At 35.4% G+C, this 24,856-nt stretch overlaps 1 protein-coding gene across 1 annotated transcript in view; it reads right to left on the bottom strand.

Moving 5' to 3' along the window:
* Window positions 1-851: 851 nt before the first annotated feature.
* TRAF3 (TNF receptor associated factor 3) overlaps window positions 852-24,856 on the bottom strand; it is a 169,373-nt gene continuing 145,368 nt past the window's right edge. The window contains exons 9-15 of the mRNA XM_044659907.1: window positions 24,682-24,849; window positions 22,613-22,693; window positions 17,922-17,996; window positions 15,605-15,697; window positions 10,252-10,392; window positions 2,937-3,111; window positions 852-1,423 (exon numbers count right to left, since the gene is read on the bottom strand). Of these exons, the coding sequence (XP_044515842.1) occupies window positions 852-1,423; window positions 2,937-3,111; window positions 10,252-10,392; window positions 15,605-15,697; window positions 17,922-17,996; window positions 22,613-22,693; window positions 24,682-24,849 (1,305 nt within the window). The remainder of the gene's footprint in view (window positions 1,424-2,936; window positions 3,112-10,251; window positions 10,393-15,604; window positions 15,698-17,921; window positions 17,997-22,612; window positions 22,694-24,681; window positions 24,850-24,856) is intronic.

Raw genomic sequence — 24,856 nt, 5'->3', positions numbered from 1 at the left:
CACGGCATCCATGAGCAATTTTTCTTTCTTAATAATTTTGAAGTAGTGTCATTAACTACGACATATATTGTAGGTTTACATTTCTAACGAGAAATAACAACAGATTGAATATTTTCTTTCCTATCACAAGTGATAACCAGTGTTTGATATTTTACATTTTCTTCCAAGAAATATCATCTATCAACATTTTAAAATAAGATGTTTGCATTAATAATCAGTAAAACTTTAAATTAAAAAATGATTCTGAATTTAGAGACTGAGTATTTCAGGGTCTTCTGACAAACAAATTATTAAAACAGAGACCAGGTGAGGCCTTAAAAATAGACAATATATTGTATTTGAAACAAGATTGCACTCTGCTTTGTTGTTGGGTTTTTTGAATGAATATATCAGAACTGCATTATTATTTCATCATTTCTTCTTTTACTTAACATGCTGACATATCCAGCTATCCCCACATGTGAGTTTTTTGGTGTTCTAGTTTAAGGAAGAAAAATCATATCTGTTTTGTTTGTTGTTGTTTTTTTGCTTAGCATATATGTCTTTCTACCTCAATTAACTAGATCTTTAAAAATTAAAATTAAAACCCTCTCTGATAGTAATATTTATCCCAATGAAGGATAAATAATTCTTCAGAGTTGAAGTGTTGCTAGTTCTATTAGAAAATATACCAAGGTATGATTTCTTAATGTGTTGCTACTTCACCATTGGACCCTATGCAATTATGCCTTCAGACTCTTCCTTCTGTTCCACAAGGTCCTCTTCTGAGCTTAGGACCTCATTGAAGACAGACTGGTTCAAAACCCCTAAATGGGGTTACCTGTTGCTTAATCCATTTCCCCATTTACTTGTCAGGGGTCCGGAAGATCCGATGTATCCACTATGACTTTAATAAAAATAGTATCATCTTTAATATACGTCCCATTTTCTAGAACAGTTTGGGCCACAAAGACAGGGCAACCAGATGCAATGTTCATCTCTCCGGTAGGTTTCTTGAAACTACTGCTGTTTGGGTCAGGTTTGAAAGCATCTCCTAAATGACGTCGAGAAGATCCCTGATCCATTAACATGAGAGTCACTTTTTGCTTAAATGGCCAAGGAAGCAAAGCATCATATTCTCCACGCATTATGACAAAAAACAAAGACAAGTGAGTTCCTTTTCCCATCCCATCCCCATTGAGGTAAACCCTAGCACACATCTTATAGCCGAAGTAGCCAGTATAGAAAGGCTGGCTGTACAGCGACAAGGTCTTCCCCATGACGGCTTCTTGCTTCCGCCGTTTATAATCTCGGATTTTCCAGATTAACACTCCGTTATAGCTGGCGGTTTCTAGGACTTGGAAGCGGAGGTCCATGTCAGCCAGGCGAATGTCATGAACACTAAGCATCTGGTCGTGTCTGCTCAACTGGGTCTCAAGCAAACCTAAAAGGAAGCAAAGGGAAGAAATACAAACACTTAACTACTTAGAAATATCAGTACTGGCAAGATCCACCCGTAAGACCCACCTGTACCCATGCACACTGGCTAAAACCTGCCACTTGATTCAAAACAGTCTTTATCTAAGACAGAGCAGTATTGCAAAATCTGGTGGGGATGGAGGGAGGGGTGGAGAAGAAGAAATACATATACTTCTCATCATAATTTTCCCATCATACCTGCCCTTTAAAGCCTCGAACTAATGGTAATAATATCCAACAGCTCTGTCTTGTCACTTGACAACATTTAATCAGTGGTCAAGAATGGCTACATGGTTCATATCTGCATGTTCTTCTCTGTGCCCTCCCCTCCGTTAAATCCCTTGTTCAATTCCTATTATATCTGCAATATTCCATATTCCTTTTTTATGACTTGTGCTTCTCTACAAAATCTTCCTACTGTAGCTAAAGTCACTTCCCAGTTATCATCTGACTGTGCCCAAGATTTCCAGATCACGGTCTATAAAGCTCTACCAAGTCCCAATCTTCACTTCTCTAGTTGGGTTCTATCACAGTAACAACAATAATAAAATAATAATAGTAACACCAAACTAGGAAGACTTTGAGGACAGGCCCAGCCAGAGAGGTCAAAGACTAGCTTAGTTAAATGTGGAAAGGGTTAGCTCACTCAACGGGGGATTTACTTTTTGGCCATAGCAACTCATGAAACCATCTAGCACAGTGATGGACAAACTATGGCCAGCGGGCCAGATGCGGCCCCTGAAATGTTCTATCCCAGTTGACAAATACAATGAGTAGGATACAATACAATGAAACTTCTGATCTAGCAGATCCAGAAAGGAATGCTATCTGCATGGAGGATAGATTACCCACTTTGCTCAATACTAAATAAATTCTCTTCCAAAGCCAAAAACATGAATCCTCTGTGGGTACCACTCTATCTCTATTCTAGACCTCTCCCCTAAGGTCTAGAATATTTCCAACTGCCTGTATGACACTGAGAAGCATCCCAGTACAAGGGAAAGAACTTTGAATTTAGACTCAATGGAGTTAGAGAAACTTGGTTTTACATGACCATGGATTTTAATCTTTTATCTTTTTAAATCTTTAATCTCTTCAGGCCTCAATCTCTAAAATGAGAGAGCTGGACTAGATGATCTTTCTTCTAGCTCTAAATCTATCTATTCTCTGTAGACAGAGGTACTGCTGAATTCATGTAAAAGTGATGCATTACTTGGAAGCCATGACCTAATTGGGCTTCTAGCGAAGTGTATTGCACTTGTAACATGTATGTATTCTTATTTACTCACACCTGCGTTTTTCCTTTAACGGGAGAATTAAATGTGGTGAATGAGTCACTGACAGCACAAGTGTGCTACATGCAAATGTGACAATTCTCCCTTGGAGAAAACGGGATCCATGGAGACCCAGGGATTCCACTTGTGGAATTTATGTAAGAGTTGGTGAAACATTCCCCGCCTTTCCTGCCCTTTCCTCACCTGTGTTTCGCGCTGCTTGTCCTGCACTTTTATCCACACTTTCCAGTTCTGTTACTCGATTCTGGAGGGATTCCACACTGCTTTTCATACTATCGGCCTCCTCCCAGTTTTGTCGGAAGGGACGTATCTCTTTGTCCAATTCTTTAAGTTTCTCAGCCTGACTATCAATTACTCGCTTTCCAGGACAAAGAAGTTAAGAAAGCAAAACCAATTAGAAATGGTTTGAAAATGCATCAAAAGAAACAGATGAATTTCAGAAAAAAAACAGATGAATTTCAGACAAAAAAAAGGGAATATTACGATAAATTAGTAAGGTCAAGGATGATCAGAAACTCAAGTAAAAATGACCTACTAAGTTTTCTCTAATCTACTACAGGAGTTTCAATCCCTATTTTCAATGCCATACAAAAACCAGAGGGTTTTGTTGTTATTGAATATATTGCTTTCCCAAAATTTCTTTTCCATTGACAATCACAACTATATTTATCATTCAGAGTTCAAAAGATGAGGGCATGCAAATTGGAACTCTTCGTAATAAAACCAGAGTAAATAACTCAGACAATTCTATCAGACAGATGCATCAAGAGCCATCCTTGATGAGGGTAAGAAGGGTAGAAGCAGGCTTTTGAGAACATTTCCCAAAAGACTACATCTTTAGTCATCATATAATTTTCTGAAAATTGTAGAAAATATTAGATTACACTGTATATGTACACACACACACACACACACACACACATATTATTTCTAAATAAAATGTGACCTTAAAGTCTCTCTGACAAAAAAAGTGTTTTCTATGTTGGTATCAAAACCATATAGAATTCTTTGAAAGATATAAGTAACAACCAAGAAATTTTTCTTGATGACCATGATTGACGATATCAAGAGGAGCATAAAAAAGGGGTTCATATGCTTGCCAAAGGTGTTTGCCATCACAAAAAAGGATATCTAACCCAGGAGTCTGAATGGAAGTGGGGCTCTCTACAATAAATAGCTTGATGGACAACCTACACACAGAGCTGGCCCATCCACATATATATCTTCAAGAACAGCATGCTAGAACTGAACTGGAGGAGGAAAACAACCTGGATTGCATTTGGGAAATTGTACAGGGCTTGAATGACTACACATACACTCGTGTATGAGACAACTATCCTTTAAAGTAGGTGTCGTGTTCATTTTATAGATAAGGAGACTGAGGCTGACAGGGGTTAAGTGATTTACCCATGGTCACACAGCTAGAAAATGTCTGAGACACTGATTTAAACTCGGATCCTTCTAACTCCAAGTTCCTTGCTCCATTTACTAAGTCACTTAGCTGTCCATTTATTAACAGTTTGTTTAGTTTCTTTTTCTGATATTGGTTTAAGTTATTTTCTGTTTTGGCTATTTCATATATTTATTTGGCTATCATATACATATAAACATATATGTTCTAAAATAAATCCATTTCTTTCACAGTCTTGATCTTGACCTTTTGCTCCAGGCTCTTTTCAGAAACCAAATACAAGGCCGGTACTGGGAAGAGCTTTAACTATCTAGTCTAACCCTTCATAATCAGAAGAGGGAAGTAAGAGACAAAAAAGGTGAAATAACTTGTCTAAGACCCCATGGAATCTCAATGTAATCGAGTTGGTAGATTTCATATGAACAATAATAAAATAATAACAGCAATCATATAGTCACATAAGTCATTTGGAAAATAAAAGTAATTTTATTGCCAGACTTGGTTAGGTTCCTTGCCTACTCTAATAATGTCTATGTGCCAGTTTGTGACTATTCTCAGAAACTTAAAGGGACTTTTCACTTCTAAAAAATTTTTTTGCATGTATGAAAGATCAAGACAGTTCAAGATAATTTAATTTGTCACATTATGACAGCAATAAATTACCTTCAAGGGGCAGTCCAACATTCACTGCATCTAAGGGGGATAACCCTGTTGCTCCCCACTATTTCTACTTCTCCTTTTAGAAACTTATTTTTAAACATTTAAGTTTCAGTACCTTTAGCATGTTGTTAATATTTAAAAAAGAAACTATGAACAGAACACATTTTTCATTAGTTACCTGGCTCCAAATGTCTTCCTTCTTTTTCCTTCTTTCCAAGAAAGAAAGATTACTTGCATATTTAAAATATATAACAGTAATTTCTCAAGAGAATATCATTATGTGGATATGATTATTTTTACTTTCAAAAAAGTATAATGCATAGCAAAAACTCCAATACAGGAATGTTTGCCTCTGTAGTTTGTGTATTTGATTTTTTTTTCCAGCAGGGAAGAAAAGAGTTCTATTGGAGATATAAAAAAATCTGTTGTTTTTTTTAACCCTTGTACTTCGGTGTATTGTCTCATAGGTGGAAGAGTGGTAAGGGTGGGCAATGGGGGTCAAGTGACTTGCCCAGGGTCACACAGCTGGGAAGTGGCTGAGGCCGGGTTTGAACCTAGGACCTCCTGTCTCTAGGCCTGACTCTCACTTCACTGAGCTACCCAGCTGCCCCAAAATCTGTTTTTAAAAATAATCTAAGGGCAGCTAGCTAAGTGGCTGAGAGGACAGCCAGCCAGGCCTGGAGATGGGAGGTCCTGGATTCCAATGTAGCCTCAGACACTTACTAGTTGTGTAACCCTGAGCAAGTCACTTAACCTCAATTGCCTAGCCCTTCTGTCTTAGAATTCATACTAAGACGAAGGTAAGAGTTTAAAAAAATAGTAATCTAAATACTTTGGAGTACTATAGAATATAAATGAATACTAATAAGTATACTGTATTCCCCTAGTAGGCTATAATGAGGCAAGGGACTATCTTTTGTTTTTGAATCTTCCACACCTAGAAGTGCCTGTCAATAATGGACACTAAATTTTTGTTGGTTGATTAATTGATTAAAGTAAAATTAGGTAAGCTATTAGAAACCATAACTTACAATAAATCTCTTTAGTGGAACTTACTCCAGCACTTGACTTCTGAATTAAAGCTATTTATGTCTAATTTATAACATGGAACATTGAACAAGGAGGCAAAAGACTCGGTCCTCTTTGGGCTGCTTAGTGGGCACTCACATTTGGCTAAGTCAGTCTACCTTTCTGGGTTTCAGTTTTCTCCTCTGTAATAGGAGGAAGATAATCCTGGCCTGTCTCTCTTTTCAGACTGTTGTGGGAACTGAATCAAATAAGACAACACATGGGAAGGCGCTCTGAAAGCTGCCAAGTATGATAATAATGTGAGGGATTAGAATTGTTTACCATTACCCTCTATCTGAAGTATCAAAAATATTTGATGAAAGAGATCTGAATCAATGAGATTTGAAAGTACTTTCAAGCGAGATTATATGGATCAGATCTGTGTGACATCATGTAGAAAACAGGATGAAAACATTTAGGCCAATTTTGTCCTGGGTAGATACTAGTAATACAAACTACCATCTCCATTACCCATGTGATTCATGAATGGAACAAGTGAATTTAAGGTGGCATAAGAGTCAGTCTGAACTTCATGTGACTCATAGATGAAGAAAAGGCCCAAGCTGAATCGGGAAACCACTTAAGAGCAGTTGACTTAAGAGTAGTTTCCAGGAACAGCAATGGAGGAAAATATTTAATTTTAAATGGACCTTTTAGTCTGAATGGATGGCATATTTTGAGTGGAAGGGGCTCATTAATGCTTTCTATATAAATTACAAACATGATTTCATCCCTGAAAGCAAGGCATCTACTAGAGCATATCTGTGTGAAGCAGGGAATTTATAAACAATCCACACCCTATACAAATTCACCTTTATTTAAACACTTAACTCCCAAATAGTGTCAAATAATCAATCAATATCAAGAATTATTCACTTATCTAACTGACTGGCACATCTCGATGTTCTAGTAACTAGAATCTTTGCATGAATGTTACATATAAATAAGATACAATTCAGGTAGAGTAAGGTAGAAGAAGGCATAGCTTAAAATAAACTCCTGGCTTCTTTCTGAGTTTGAGATATTCGTGCACAGAATATATCTAAAATTAATTTTAATCCAACTCAACAGCACATAAATTCGTGCTCTTGTGAATCCCCTAATCTAAGGATTTTTTCCCCAGTGACTTTTAGATATGGGCAAGTGATTAAATTCTGATCACATAACCTTGACCTCTTTCATTTTCATATTTCTCATCTGTAAAATGGCCAGAATGCCTTAATTATCTCTTTCTAATGAAGTAAGGAAGCCCTTTGTAAGCTTGAAGAGCTACAGAAATTTTAGCTGTAACAAATATTAGCTTATGCCCTTTCAATTATCTCATAAATAATGAGGAATACATTTTCTAATAATATATAGAATTCTCTCTTTTCTGAAGTAGTTATAGGTTACACATTTCAGGAAGACTAATCTCAGGACTAATGTCCTTCCTAGGTCAATATTTAAAATAGGATGAGCACTTCCAAAGATTATTATGAATCTATACTGCTGAGACTATTAAATGTTTCCTATTTAAGGAAACACATGACCTATGCATGTATTCATACAGCATTCAAAACTGACGACTTCAATCTGTAGATTAAATATCTATGGCCTTTGAAATACATCTCTAAATGTGTTTCAAACTGTAGCCATTGCTTGTAGGTCCTAGAGGAACCTCAGTTTTTCCATCTGCAAAATAAGGGAGTCTCTTTAACTGTACGATTTCAAAGGTCCCTTCTGAATCTAATTTTATGACCTTGTGATCCTATGTTTATGCAAAAAAAAAGCCAAACAAAAACATTGGAGAAGTGGCCATTTGTCTGATAGATAACTTGAAGAACTGAAATTCAATTAAAATTTAAGAAATGCCTGCTGTGATCTGGGTGCCATGCTTTGTGCTGGGGATACAAAGAGAAGAATGAGTTTCTGCCTTTCAAAAACTTATGTCCTGAAGGAGACAACATGCATTAGACAAACTGAGAAAATCTATACAAAATAAATGACCAAAAATTTTATGAGGTGGAGAGGAGTGCCAGGTACCACTTGAGCTGGACTTTGAAGGAAATCAGGGAGGGGGTTCCTAGAGCTGGAATTGAAAAGGAGGAGCAAGAAATAAGCAACAGGGTATTCTGATTTAACAATTTGTATTTTATATGCTCCTCCCATTCCCTTGTATTGGCTTATCCCTCTTTTTAAATTATTATATACTTAGTGAACATCAATAACAACAAAAAACCATTTAAATAAATGCAAAAAAATTATGTGCAAAACCACAAACTCCACATTGTTTACAATCTTTTAAAAATATATGAATTATATGTCTGTGCTAATATAAATACTCTCTGCTTTTGAGTTCCCTTTGGCTTTGTTTTACTTGGATACTTTTTTTCTCTTGATTATTTTTTAAAAATGTAATCATAGTATGTATTATTCTTATTTTCTTTTCTTCTCTTTTCATCTCTTCATATATTTCCCTTATTTTTTCTTTTTCCAATATTAGTCATTTCTAATGACATAATATAATGTATTACATTGAAATAACTCCTGACTTATCTCATTACAGATTGTGACAGGCACAGTGAAGTAATGGAGAGAGTGCCAGCCTCAGAGTTAGGAAGCTGTGGTTCGAGTCTTGCCTCTGACATTCTCAGGCAAGGCACATAACTTAATCATGCCAAGCCAAGTACATAATCCCTCAGGCCTTCTGGGGTCTGTAAGCTGTAAAACTTCCAAGACTGTAAGTTGTAAAATAGTTGTTGATCTTCACTGGTAAGGGGGAGAGTGTCTTCATAAGGAATTTCTGCAGGGAAATCATAGGTGTGGAACAAAATATCTATTCATACCCACGTTATATCCCTCCTATCACCAAAAGAATATAAACTCCTTGAGGGGCAGAGACTGTTGGTTTGGATGTTTGGATGTGTGTTTGTGTGTGTGTGTGTGTGTGTGTATGCATACATGTATATGTGCACACACACTGCCTACAAAGCATCTAGCACTGTCCCTCATACATAGTAGGTGCTAAAGAATGCTTTTTGAGAGGCTGCTAGGTAGCACAGTGGGTAAAGCACTGGGCCTGGAGTTGGGAGGACCTGGAGTCAAATCTGACCCCAGTCACTTCCCAGCTATGTGACCCTGGGCAAGTCATATTTAACTCGGAATGTTTAGCCCTTGTTGCTCTTCTGTATTAGAATTGACACTAAGACAGAAGGTAAGGGTTTTAAAAAATGTTGGTTGACCAGTGGAATTGCTCATTGGCTACAGGAGGGGGGGTGGGAGGAGGAGAGGGAAAGAATACAAATCATGTAACTATGGGAAAAATAGCCAAAATGAATTAATTAATTAGTTAAATTTAAGTAATTAAATTAATTATTTTTAAAGTGTCAGTTGAACTGAATTTGTAACATCTCATTCCAACCCCCCCCCCCATGTCCCCAAACATGTAAGTTTTTTTTAAAGTAATGATTATGTCTGGTCTAATTTCTATAACTCTAGCATAATATTTTGCATAAAATAGATATAAATAATTATTTGTTAAATTGAATTGAGTTTAATTTATATAGGACTCTTTAGTAGTTTCATTATACAAACAATGGAAGACACCAGAGTTCAGTGGTTTGACCAAGAAACAAAGCAACAGCAAAATTAGGCACTGAAACTTGAACTCCTGGTTCCCATAGCTGTGCTAATCACTAAACCGTATTTCCTCTTGACTATTTCAAATCAATGCTGTAAAACTAATGAAATGGAAAGAATATCACCACTCTGTTTCATGAAATTAAATGCATATTCACGGCCTCTCTTTTAGTACAATTTCTATAAGCTATAACCTCTTATGATAGCCAGGACACTTGGGGCCTGGGAGCAGCTGCATATGATGCTTATACAATCCTTGGGTGAAAGAGATTCAAGGAGGAGAAAAGAGAGATCCAGTTTCATGCAATAGTTTTGGGGCACAGGATACTTTAGATACTGGGAAATTTGAAGCATGACTTTAGTTTTTAGGTATGTACCAGTGAATATGTGTGTAGTGATTATTAATACACATAGCATCAGCTAATGCTCTTTAGAGGGACTGGAGAACTAGAAAATGAAAAGGGAAAAAACATAACTGGTTGTATAAAAGTAATAGTAATTGCCACCATGTTTTTTAAAAAACTCTTTATAATTTATTTCTAATCATCATGCAGAAATATCAATTGTAAAAATTATTCAATGTGTCAGATTAACCTACCTAAGATTACATGAAATATTATTCTTGTTAAAATAAAACAAAAATGAAACTTTTCATTTTATTATCACACTGGAAAAGTACCAAACCAGAAAACAGAGCATGTAGCTTTTGCCTTAACCTAGTAGAGTTTTAATAATGCTTACCTGTAAATGAAGTATTTTGGATTCATTATTCCGGAGCATTTCTTTTTGTCTTTCAATTTCTATTTCAAAGCTACATATCTGATTGTGTAAACTTTGTATACTTTTGTTTTTTTCTACGCTTTCATTCTGTAGCAAAGAAACCTGGAAAGAAAATTCTACAGTCAATTCACTAACACAAGACTATATGCTATTAAAGCATATCAAATAATCAAAAGGGGATGGGGAGTTTGGATCTATTGTTTCATTACTCTCTTTACCAATTCAGACCAGCAGCTGATCTATAACTTAAGGTGTAGAGTATTTGTTAAGGCAAGCTCAGGGAAGGAATATCTAGGTAGCATAGTGGATAGAGCACCAGGCCTAGAGTTGGGAGAACCTGGGTTCAAATTTGACCTCAGACGCTTTCTTGCTATATGACTCTAGGCAAGTCATTTAACCCCAAATGCCTAGTTTTTATCGCTCTTCTACTTTAGAATCAGTTCTCAATTCTGGGATAGACAGTGAGAGATATGCTTTTTAAAAAACCTCAAGGAAGAGTGAGTATTCAGAAGGTGGTCAACAGTGTCAAATGTTGCAGGAAGAGCAAGAAGGAAGGTTAGAAAAGACCATCAGCATTTGTAATTGATAGAATGATCATTGATGACTTTGGAAAGCACATTTTCAGTTGAGTGATGTGATGGGAAGAAAGATTGTAAAGAGTTGAGGTTTGAATGATAGGAAAGGAAGTAGAAGCAGTGAGTTTAAAGAGCTTTCTAAGTTTTTCTGAGAAAAGGAAGAAAGATATAGACCAATAGCTTTTGAGGAGACAATAAGAGTCCAAGTGAAAGTAAGAAAGGAGGAGACTTGGGCATGTTGAAAGGCAGCAGGAAAGGGGGGGGGGGGGGGCGGGGGGGACTGAGAGGTAAGTCTGGTGGCAAAGGCAGGCAGGTGTGAGCTCAAGGACACATGCTGAAGGGTTGGTCTTGGAAAGGAGAAGGGTGATCTCATCAGCAGAGACTACAGGAAAGACAGAAGGAATAGGGGATGATGTGAAGAGCTTTGGAGATAAAGAGAAAGGGAAAAGAAGTAACTTGTGGTGGATGGCCTCAATTTTCTCAGTAAAAGAATGTATCAAGTAGACAACATAGCAAGTCCTATTTTTTAATCTTAAAAAAAGTTTTAAAATTCATCCATCTTTGAGCTACCAGCAATAAGTAATGCCATTTTTTTCTCATGTCCATCAAAAAGAATTAGCAGGCTTGTTAATCCCATATATTCTAGTATCATCATGCAACACACTGAATTTTTGCCACAATGTACAAGATAACAGGGAGAACAAAAAATGGTTCAGACAGGTGAAAATGTTCTGTTTGGGGACTTCTCTTACACAATCATACTTTTGCATATGAGGATCCTACTGTTCCTATAGCAGCCTTATTCAGAATAACTTACTGTTTTCTGTTTTATGGAAGTAAGTGTACATATGGTTGACAGAGCCTAAGCAGTATAATCATTTCTAAGATGAAAACTCAAAGTATCTGTACCCAGAGATCATTCCTCACAATTCCCACTCCAGATCTTATGCTTTTATGCTTTCTAAAAGAGTGTTCATCAAGTTTAGTGCTCGAAATTCTATGACCCTATGATAGGATCATCCTGTATTTCCATTTGACTTTACATCTTTTTAAAACAAGACCTATATTTTAGATGGGATTTTTAAAAGATTAGCTATGTTTCTTCCATAGTAACTTCCATAAAACTTAACTACTATAGAAATAATATAGTGTTAAGAGTATGTTGCTCCTGTCTCTTTTGGTACTGTCCTAAAAGGAGGACATTCAGTTTTGGAGGCACTTAATAGGCTGCTATATTTAAGCCTAGGTGTCTGGCTTTTAAAACCCTTCACATTCTGGCTTCAACTTGTCTTTCCAGTCTTAATCTATATTATTCTCCTTCCTGAACTCTACAGTTTTATCTTTTTCTCTATTCCTTCCATATGGCAGGTACTTCATCTCCCACCTCTGAGTCTTCGTAATGGCCATCCCTTACCTCCACAGTGAACTTCCTGTCTTGCTTCTGCTTTAGGATCCCTCACCTCCTGTAAGATGCAGCTCAAGCACTGCCTTCTACATGAGGCCTTTCCTGATCTCTCTAATGGCTAGTGCCCTCCCTCCCATGATTTCCTTGTATTTTATTTTGTATTTATTCTGCATATGCTTTTAGATGTATATATGGTCTTCTCTGATGAGAGATCTTTTTCTTTGAGAGTAGAAATTGCTTCTTCTCCTTCCTTCCTTCCTTCCTCCCTTCCTTCTCTTTCTTTCTTTCTTTCTTTCTTTTTCTTTTTGCATTTTCAAGGTCTAGTAGAGTACTCAGCACATAGTAGGTGCTCAATAAATGCTTTCTGACTGATTTTCTAAATCAAGGATGAAATCATTTCTAAAATTCTGATCTGAGAATTTTACAATGAAAAACTAATCTAGACTGTAGAACAATAAGATGTTCCTTTTTATATGTGTTGCCTTCCATTTATTTTTGGAAACAAAGAATATATGTTACACTAAAGAATAATATTTCTACAATTTCAAATAAGAATTTTTGGAGACAAGTCTGGAAGGTACAAGCTTGGCATCAGCATACATTCAGATTTCCCTAAAGATATAAAAAAAAATCAGTGCTATACCACATCTTTGAACAATTACCAAGAAATGAGGACAGCTAGGTGGCTCAGGGGATTGAGGGCCACACCTTGAGATTGGAGATTCTGGGTTTAAACCTGGTCTCGGACACTTTCTAGCTGTTTTACCCTGAGCAAGTCACTTAACCCCCATTGTCTAGGCTTTACTGCTCTCCTGCTTTGGAACCAATACACAGTGTTGACTCTGTGACAGAAGGTAAGGGTTTAAAAAGAAGAAGTACCAAGAAAGGTAAGATTTTCATATTTATTAAGCTGATACATTAAGCTTTAGCTCTCATCTTTGATCTTCAGACTTCTGCCTTGCCTTAGAGAGAGTTATATTTTAATGAAATTAAAAATCTATTTATAACGTAAAAAAGAAAAAAATTTTGCAACCTTCCTATAAGAGAACAAAATAAATCATGTGATATGTGGCTAGCTAGTCTAGTAATCTGGTATGTCCTGGGATTTCCAGTGATTCAAACCATTCATTCTAAACTGGAAAAAGACTACGAAGCAGGAAATGAGGAAATTAGCAGTAATGATAACCATCCGAAGATTAAAATGGCCCATAAGTTTTATTCTAGTAACCCCTTGGAAGAAGCCTTGGAAACATTACCTTTCATGATTATAATGCTTTGCACACTGGATCAAGTGTTATAGGGGGAAAGAGCCGACAACTTGTCAAAATAATATTATGTACAGGTTGAACTAGATTAACTGAAAGAGTGAAACTAGAATCACAGCCTCTATCTGATTAGAACACTTCTGCCAAGGTACAAAGATTACAGTAAATCATCTCTCAGGAGATACGAGAGTAGCAAAATTAAAACTGCACTATCTTGTCTCAGTGTTAGGATAGAAAATGCATTAGAATATCTACAAATATAAATGACCCTGAATCCTATGTATATGATTAAAAAAAGAAAGTGAAAATAAAGGCACACATCTACATAACATTCAGAGAAGAAACCAGATCATGACAAAGCAAACAGTAATGTGGTATGGAGGAAAGAGCTCCATACTTCAAAGTTAGAATCTTGGCCTGGAATACTGGCTTTGACACTTTCTGTGAGCTCTCTGGGTAAATCGGACTCTCTAAGGCTCATTTTCTTTCTCTGTAAAGTAGGAATGAATCTCACTACTTGATCTCACAGTTACTTGTGTGAGGAAATCACTGTTTATCTGAATTTTTATTCCCAGAAAATTCTAAGAGTAATCTAGTCCGTGCTCATAAGAAACAGCAAGAATGAGCTTGTACTTGTTTTATTTGCTGTTATTTAGTTATAAATTATTATTTTTTGGTTACAATTGTGCATGCAAAGAAAAATAGCATGTTTGAGAAGATTAATCCATCTTTATTTTACTCTTCACAAATATTACTTGGCAATTTAAAAACACATTATTTAGAATAAGAAGGTGTTTTGTATTATAGCAAATGAAAATATTTTGGTTTAAAATCTTGGGCTGTCTCTAATACCTTCCCATAAAATTTTTCCTTCAAAACTATTTGCAGTAGACTTCAAACCTCAAGGCCTAGAGAAAATAAAAACTTAAGTGAAGCTAGGGATTCTATTTTGATAAATAAGCCACAAATTGGGGATTCTACAATAAATGTACCCTATTTGGGACTCACTTTCTTCATTTGTAAAATGAGGGGAGATATTAGATTAAGTGATCTCCAAAGACCCCTACAATTCCAAATGCTGTCATGTTAAGCCTCAGGGGTTAGCAGATTTTTCTGAGAGAAATTTAAGATTTCTAATAGGAAACATCACAGTATATACTTCCCCCCTAGGAGGCAACAAAATGGACATTAGGATGCCAGAGAGTTCAGAGCAAAAGAAAACTAAAGATATATTTGCAAATAAAAAACAAAAAGAGGGAGGAATGGGGAGTAGAGAAGGATGTGCCTGTTTAGAAAGTAAAACTGCTCTGGATATATAGCTCTTCTAAGATTTTCCTTGAGACTCCTCAGTTTTAGAAAGCCCATAAAAAGCTGTAAATATTATTTTTTAGTATTCTTTCTTTTAAAATTATTTAATATATTTCATTATTTCCCAATTATATACATAATAAAGTTTATCAATCATTTTTTTAAATGTTGATTTCCAAATTCTCTCTCCCTCCTTGATAGTAGGTAAGCAACTTGATTTCAATTATACCTCTGAGGTCATGTAAAACTTATTTCCATATTAGCCATGTTGCAAAAGAAAACAAACAAAATAAATTAAAAGATTTAAACTTAATAAGTATGCTTCTATCTGCATTCAAAATTCATCAGTCCTCTCCCTCTGGAGGTGGATACAATTTTTCATCATAGATCCGTTGGAACTGTTTTGGATCACTGTCTTGATCAGAGTAAAAAGTTGTAAATATTGAATTACTTTTCCTTGTGGTCTCTCTGCAAGAAGGTCAGGGGACCAAGGAGAGCAATTCAGTGTCAGTCACTCTGACTACATAAATGTTGTGACAGTAGTGAGGTGAAACTACTACTTAGTTTGCTTTTCGATTAAAAATCAACTATACTCTTTCATGGATAAGGCTTAAGATCAGTCATAGAATTCTATTTGTCTGACAATATGATACTGTTACATTCATCCAAAAAGCTACTGAATGCACACAAAAAGGTTTTGTTCTCTCCATTTAAAAAACTGTTTAAATTTAACAACATGAGTAAAGGATGTATGGTTGTACCTTTTTCTCTAGAGAATTACTCCATTCTTTCAGTAAATTAACATGTTGCACTGCTGAGCTGGCCTCATGGGTCTTAATTTGCTGATTTGTTCCCTATGAAGAACAAAGAATGCAAAACATTAAAATCAAGTTTATTGTTTTAAAAACCTATAGAAAGAATGTAACACAAAACTTCAAAACCAATACTAAATCTGCTCATATAAAGTTGATAAGAAACATTCAAATCAGGAGAATAGATTTTAATGGCAAATATTTGCGAAGTGAGATACATTTTCAGATGAAGTAACTGACATGTCTTAAATACATGGAAACATAGTCAGTGGAGGGGAGAGGAGTTAATAAATAAAAATGTAAAAACCCTGCATGTAAATTTGGATTAATTTTCTCCTCATCTTCAAAAGAGATAATTTTCTTTTGAAATAATTCATTTACAATCAATTTCATAGGAATGAGCATTTCAAGTCAACAATTTTCTTCAAAAATTTATTTTTTCATCAATAATATATATAAAAGGTACATTGCAGTCATAATTAGATACTGCTACAATAGTCTTTTGAAACTCAAGTCCAATTCAGATCATATTAAATTATATAGTATAACTAATCTAACAACAGAAAATATAATTTGTTCATCTAAAAAATCAAGAATTGCTGTTCCCACACAGCCTAAAGATTTTGGTAATTATAAAGGTTACATACAAACGTATATGATATACAGAGTACATAAGATGTAGACCAACTTATAGTCTCTTCTGAACAGAGGCAACAGTAATTCACTTGCTTAAGAAATGAATTTGTATGGAAGTCTACACTGTTTTAAGATTCAAAATTTAAGAAGCCACTAGAAAAATGTCAATGATCTCCAAAACATATACTCTGTATATAGAATATTTATATATATGTCGATATACATTTAGATATATACAAACATATATATGTACACAAAGAAAATGAATGATAGTACATAAGACATAACAGTGGTTAAGGGTCAGCATTATTATTATAGAAATAAAACAAAGAGAAAACTAGGTAATTATTAAATTTTTTACTAATAAAATATTATATTTCTATCATACTAAGGTAGAATTTATTTATATTACATTACATTTTAGGGGAAAATATTTTATTTGGGATATGTTTTCCCTTCTCAGAGTTTTAAAATGTCAAGATATATAGTTAAATGAAAACTCAATCAAAATTCGCTGGCCATCTCAGACATGATTAAAAAAACAAAAACAAAAATCAAAAACAGGTTTCTCACATTACATATGCAGCAATAACATAGTATGTTCTTACCATACTAGTACATTGTATGTGTGTGCGTGTGCTTATTATTAGTAACTGTCCTGCATGTTACCTAGTCTGGGAGGAAAGGTGGTGTTAAGGAAAGAATGATGGATTCCAATCCTGCTTCAAATGCACTCAGTACTTATATGACCCTGACCAATCCCTTCCCCTTTCTTGAGCTTCAGGAACCTTAGCTGGAAAGTAGAGACATCTTACCTCTACTACTTATTCCCACGGGGCAGTTGTGAGGAATATGCTTTATAAAAGTCGAAGTACTATAAATGGGAATTGTGGAAATACAAACTAAACTTGCATCTAAATTAGCTATGTTGAAATCTGAGTATATAAGTAAACATATATGCAAACATTCATTTTTCTACATATATATATGTATGTGACCTCCTATAGTATTTTTTTGTTTAACCCTTACTTTCTGTCCTAGTAACGTTACTCTAGGACAGAAGGGCAAGGCTAAGCAAATGGGGTTAAGTGACTTACCCAGGGTCACCCAGCTAGGAACTATCTGAGACCAAATTTGAGCCCAGGACCTCCCATCTCCAGGCATGGCTCTCTATCTGCCTCTATCTACTTAGCTGTCCCCCTCCTATAGTCTTCCATGTATTACTCTACAGAAATACTACAGATGCTGCAGAAACTAGAAATGTCCATCAGTTCAATGTTTCTTTTCAAATGAGGTAAAACATCTGCTACAAACTCTTTAGAAAATCCCAAAATATAGTATTTGTACTTTTATTTTTGAAGAGACAGCAAAAGATGTTCTTCCTGTAGAAGTTATGAATGGAAAGACAACTTCTACCTCCCCAAAGTGATCTGATGCCTCAAGACATCACAGGAATAAAGAGCAGACACCAAGACCTGCTGCATACAATTTAACTCATTCATACAACTAGATGTTTCTGCTTCCTTATAAAGACTAGAGGAGTCCAGAACTTGCAATATTAAAATGTCAATATAAGTTTCTCTTATTGCAGACTTTCAGCAATTGAGAAATATAATCATTATATACTGACCTGAAAAGTGCAGCCATAACGCTTAAAACTACAGGTACTTGGGGCATTAATACATTCTGACAAATGTGCATTCAACTGCAACGGGAAAAAAATGTGAGTTTTGGTACAAACGTTCGCATGATAATGCTCAAACATATTAAGGGCACAGATCATCTGGGCTGCATTACTAAGAATGGTGTTTCTAAATATACAGGTGTGTATATTATCTGCTTGCTAGACTCATATGCAGCAATATACAGTATACCCACATGTATACACACACACTAATATACAGAAATACATTTAATATAATATTTCTTAAAAGTTGTAGTTTCTTCAGAACAAATTGCTCAAAATGTGACAAGCCATCTGCAATGCCAGAATTAAAAACAAAAACAAAAACAACAACCCAAAATGCACATTTATGGACTAAAAATGAAAATTGCATGAAACACATAAATCTCATACAGTATTTTTAGGATGCAACTGAATCACACATCTTATTTACAGTACACAGGAACACAAAGTGAAAAATATTCTCAAGGCAAGCTTACACAATGTACAATTAGTCATGGGATCATTAGAAATGAGTTTTTCCTCTTTTGAGAACAATGATTTCTTCCCCATTCTTATAATGACTGTTTGGCATTTAATATTAAAAAGAAACTCAGAGGTGGCGTGTGTGTGTGTGTGTGTGTGTGTGTGTGTGTGTGTGTGTGTGTGTGTGTTTTAATGCTGATCCACTAAACTGTGGAGAAAATTCATATGAATTGGGAGAGGAAAACTCCTTTTGGCAAAAATCCTGGTTTGACTGAAATGTTCTTTATTAAATCAAATTAATTTGTCTCCCTCACAAATGATTACATGATGATACTTTAAAAGAATATACTATTCATTTTCCTATGCATAAATCTTAATGTAATTATCAACATAATCTCCCTAAATATAAAAATTCATATTTAAAAACTCAAGGGGTGCATTTCATTTGTGGAAAATAATTAGCCATCAATTCAGGTGCCAATGGTACACAAAAGTGCAATAAAGAAACCAAGGAAGTTATTTTTTCTGTTCAGCATAGCTCAGCTAATCTCAGTTTTTCATATATATTAATAGATGCAGATTTATTTTCTAGGACCAACTCCTGGTTTCCCCAGTAAACAGAGTGTTCCATTCTTTATATGCTGGCATTTATTTTACAGTAAAGGAGGAGATGGTTCCATTGAGTTGAGACATAATTGTGAGAGAATATATGACATGACTTCCCTACCCCCGTGCCCCTTAATAATTTTAGAATAGATGACAAATGTCATGGACCTGTCCAGAGATCATTTTTACAATGACCACTGCCCAAACAACTTTTTTAAAAGGGTACTGTGCTAGAATAAAACAACACTTTGTTAAGAATCGACTACAATAACATTTAGAAATGTTTTCCTTTCTATATCATTAAGTATTCATGAACTACATGATAAGAAAAATAGCTAGTAATCCTATTCTACATTACCAACATTTTTGGAATGAGGAAACAGATGAATAATGGTAGCAACAATACTGTACTATGTATATTTATGCATAAATATATCATGACATACATTTAATGCTGCTGCAGGAATGATCTGTATTTTATGAAAAAATGTATCTGAGCATTCATCCAATCATAATATTAAATTACTATACTTCTTTAATATAACTATATAGTATATCACATTTTAATATATTATATGCATTTTCATTTTAAAGTGTCTTGTCCTTGAGTTATACCTAAAATAATCAGAACTATTTCTTCCCTTGGCACTTTGTTTCTTTCTCTGCCACAAATGATTCTAACATAAGGGCAAATATGTTAGGCTAATGAGTTTGTTGATTTTCTGCTGGTGAGGCCATACTCTGAACAGAAAGTGCTGTTTATTCTCCCCAAGTGGGCCACCTGATTATTCTTCTCAGAATCCTGCAGAGCTTTGCTGACCCAGCAGGAGTTTCTTGAATGATGGTTATGAGAGGAAATTAGAGAAATAAAGTATCACCTCAGTGTAACCTCCTTTCATTAATACTAATGGACATTAAACAAAAAAAAAGTCCAGATAATATTAGCAGAAACCTAGGCTAAACAGAAGACTGAATTCTTAAGGAAAAAATTAGAATAGGTTTGAGACAAGATGGAAGTTGCTTATCCTATGGTGTCCAAAAATGAGCAAAAAAAATGCCATTGAGAAAAGGATGTATAATGGTTTATGTTTAAAATTTTGCCATTTTTCTCAGATTAGAAACTATTTAGGTGGAATGATATAGACTGATAGATAAATAAAGTTATAGATATGGCTATCTATAGACAAATATAGGTATAGATATCTATTGGTATCTATACATAAAAAGACCCATAGTCCACCTGATCTGCTAATAACAAGAGGCAATATCAAGAGGCTCGAGATATGGCTAATTATTGGCAAAATGATCTCTAAAGGCCTTTCACCTCATCTTTGATCATCCTTTTGAAACCCCATGAGCTTGTGCAGAGCAGCTTCCCAATGTGTACTGTGTCCCATTCCTTCCTAGACCCTTTCTGTATCAGCTATCTCATAGATATTTGGTAGAAACTAGTCTCTGCTTAGGTGTTAAGCAGGGAGAATATTTATATTTTAACAGGCAATGCTAAGCCCAAAAGGCCTTTAAAAACCAAAGGAATAACTTTCTGGTGATGGAATTTCAGGTCCCTGTGAAAGACATTTTGAAACCCTGCCACGATCACCCTGACCCTAGCTCAGAAGTGAGAATTATACTACTTGTACAAGACAGACTAATCCCCTGCCAAGTCACTTCAGCTTTCTGAGTCTCAGTTTTCTCATCAGTAGATGGGGATAATGATTTTTTCACTACTTACCCCATAGGGTGGTTGTGAGGGAAATGCTTTGTAAACCTTAAAGTGTTATAAAAATGGGAATTGGCAACAGAAAGTTAGATTTCTCTTTGACTGGCACCTAGTGGTCTACCTTTTGTCAGAAGGAATAAGATCCTGGAAATTTTGTCTAAGTTACTCTGATTTTATTGAATTGAAGTCTCCTAGAATTTATATTCATCTCATACACCAGTGACAAAGCATTTGTGCTATTACTCTATTATTTGTAACTCTGTAATTGCTGCCACTGAAACATAATGACAATGAAGCCGAGTGTCAACAGTGCACTACTGGAGAGTGAGGCCACAGGGAGAGAGAGGAAAGGGCAGCAGCTTGAGGTTGAGAAGCCTTAGGGTTAGAGCTCTGGCTCTGTGTGGGAGCTGAGGCAGGAGGCAGCATGGGTCAATGGAAGGAGAAATGGACTTGGGGAGCAATCTGGATTTGAACCCCATCCTTAGCACTCTGAGCCTCAGTCTCCTTATTTGTAAAATGGAAGGGTTGGACTACATACCTTCCCAGTCTACCATTCCAAGAATCTATAATGCTTCTCTACCTAATATAACTGGAGATCTTGTTGTAGATAAAGTTAAACTGAACATTACCTTTCAATATTACAGTCACTCTATATTCTCAATATAATCTCAGAACAATTTCACAGAAATTACATATGTATATATGTAATAATATAAATATACATGCACATATATAATGTCATCTCTTTTAATTTTTTTTAAATAACCCTTACCTTCTTACTAAGTATCAATTCTAAGGCAAAAGAGCAGTAAGGGAAGGGCAATTGGGGTCAAGTGACTTGCCCAGGGACACAGAGCTAAGAAGTGTTTGAGGCTAGATTTGAACATGGGTCATCCCATCTCTAGGTCTGGAACTCTATCCACTGAGCCACCTAGCTGCCCCTTATTTCAATTTGAAAGTGTCACTTTTTTTCCTGACTTATATCTAATATAATCATAACTAAGTCTTCTATATTTACCATCTTGCCTCATTTCTCTATTCTCACCATTTGTAGGGTCATAGGGAAAAAAATGAACATTTTTAACCAAAAGAAAAAAAATTTCCAGTAGAAACTGGAAAGGGATCTAACATTTTAGAGCTAGGCAGAATCTTTAAATAAAGAACGTCAGACCTATTAGGCCTACATCAAGAAAGAAGAAACAGGTTTCTCATTCCCCATCTAAGGTTGTCTCTATTAGAACATTGTGCACTTAAAGCCTTTAAATCACCTGAACTGCTGTTCTCAAGTTGTTTTTTTCCCTAGAAAATTTAGATTTGAAACTATTTGGTTTCTTATTTTAATTTTTAATCAAATGGTATCTACCTTCTATCAGAATTCAAAGCTTTCATTCATAAAATCTCTATCAAATTGGTGCCAACAGTCTAAATTCCTCACATCCTAGATGATTTCTTATGCTAATTAAATTCTTGGGCTAAAAAAAATTCTGTTTTCAACACTGCCATGAAATTTAATTCATTGTTTCTGATGAGATGATACATATGAAAATGTGCTACTACAAACTTATTTTGAAAAGAGATGTGCAATGAATAACATAAGGAGGCATATTACCACAAGAGCTATTTACCCCCTAATCAAAGAAAAAACATTTTTACAAAGCCATTTTTTAAAAGTTACAAAACCACATCCATCCACCATTTAATGTTCAATCAATTTAATACACTTCATAGTTTAAAGAGCAAATTAATTCTGTAAAAGCTAAGATCTCATAATCTAATCTAAACTCTAAAACTAGTAACACTGAATAAGCAGTTATTTACAGTTTAGTAATTAGTAGAACCATCTTACCTCACTCCTCAAAAGTGTCTGAACACTACATTTATGTGGGCATGAGACAACAACACATGGACACTCTGTATCTTCATGTTTCTAAGGAAAAGAAGAAAAAAATTACTATGAACTTGTTAAAAACAATCTTATACCTACCAAAAAGTAAAAAATTTTTAATTGAAAGAAAATAAACCTCTTACTACTGTCATTCCAATAAAAACTTGTTTATGTTAGGAATATAATTTAATATAAATATTATATTGATGTAGCATTATTTGAAAATGTTTTGTCAGTGATTTCTGAAAGAAAAAATCTTAAGGGGAAATGTTGATGCTGCTATCTCATGTGACAGGATCCACCTGGCCTGTGGATGGGCACATGCAATGTGGTCAGTTGGCAGGAGTGTTGGATTGGGAGTCAGAGAAGGGCTGAAATCCTCAGTCTGTTAATTACTATCTATGTGACCATGGGCAAGTCATTTGATTTCTTTGGGCCTTGGTTTCCTTTGTAAAATGAGAGGGGTTAGCTAGATGATACCTAAAGTCCATTCCATGATTTTTGTTTTTAAATAGAAAAGCCCTAAAGATTTGAAAGGTCAACTATTTTAACCTTAGATTAAAAATAGGGCTTCTTTCTTCTATCCCATTCACCAACAACTGATATGGAGATGTTTGAATTTAACTCCATTACAACTACCAAAATTCTCGGGTGGGCTACATTCCTTTTTTTCTTGTAAGTTGATCAATAATTACTAGATTAGGTTGCTGAGAAAGAAAGGACTTCACCTCTGATGCCATGCTAAATTAGGATAAGCTGTAGTTTGGAATAAAATTTTTAATGAATTAGTAACACAGCTGAAATTCAGGGGAAAAAAATATCTTAGTCCTTGCTTGACATAAGACCATCTGGGGTTATGCCCTATTTCAGTGCACATTATATAATAATGAGAGGTCATGTCTACACAGTGCTTTAGGGTTGATAAAGTGCTTTCCTTACAACAAACCTGCAAGGTAAATAGTCACCCAACTAGTAAATTTATCAGAACTGGGATTACTGGGATTCCAACCTAAGGATCTTTTCTCTAGGTCTGGGGCTTCTCACATACCATACCACATGGACTCCTAATTGAGAGAATACCAACATTTAACTTCTTTGGTATATCAAAAAATGTAGCCCAAAGGGAATCCAGATCATCAAAAGATCATGCTTACCTAGTGCTTTTGTCATTGTTGTTAAATAAATTTATAGTCTATGAGAATATGTCTATCATTCTTTGGTCTTGATGACAAAGTAAAGACCGCAATTATGTAAAGATCACTCCAGCTAGAAGCAGCCCGGCGAAGAGGCAAAATCACTGGACATGGAATCAGAGAATGATAGCAATACTGCTTCTGAACTCCCATGCCAGCGGGTTGAGAGCAGCTGAGATAATCAACATGAACACACTTATTTTTAAAAGCCAAAAGCACTATATAAATACAAAGTGAGCATATCGTCCTTTTCACACTGAGCCCCAACTAATATGCTATCACAGAATTGAAGCATTGGAAGGGGCCTTGGCTTTCATCTGGTCCAACCTATACCTGAAAAAGAATCCCCACTATAATGTACCCACTGAGTGATCATCCAGTCTCTGCCTAGAGACTTCTGGTGCAGGGGAACCCCCCTCTCCCTCCTAATGCCTCCTATTCCATTTGTGGATACCTCTAATTGTTTTTCCTGATATCAAACCTAAATTGGTCTCCTTGCAGCTTCTACCCATTGCTCCTGGTTTAGTCCTCTGGACAGAACAAAGGTCTCACCCTTTTTTTTCCATGACAGTTCTTCAGTCCTCAAAAAGAGCTATCATGATTCTTGCCTCTGATTGGTAAGCTTTTACCTTATCTAGACTTATGGAACTCATCTCCCTTACTCACATAAGGAAGTTGTGAGGGGGGTCTTTTAGAAATACTAAAGAATTATGGGAATATGAATATTAATATGACTTTTATTTTTAGAAAAAAATTGTAAAAAAATCTGTTTGATACAGAAACTTAAATCTGAATTGCACAGAAGGTAGGAGCAAATGAAATAAGAAAAAACTTCACCTGCAGTGTAATCATGGGAACTTGGCTTTTACAGTACTGGCATGTTGCTTCTCGGTATTTACATGACTTTTCTACATGGCCTTGTAAATCTTTTCGCAGGATTTTTTCTTTGCAGTCAGCACGGACACATGGAAGTTCTTCAAACTGGCAGTCACTTTTTAAATGTACCTATGCA

This window comes from Gracilinanus agilis, chromosome 2, assembly GCF_016433145.1.
Source record: "Gracilinanus agilis isolate LMUSP501 chromosome 2, AgileGrace, whole genome shotgun sequence".
NCBI lineage: Eukaryota > Metazoa > Chordata > Mammalia > Didelphimorphia > Didelphidae > Gracilinanus > Gracilinanus agilis.
The sequence above is the reverse complement of the archived record's forward strand: the minus strand, read 5'-3'. Positions and strand labels throughout refer to the sequence as shown.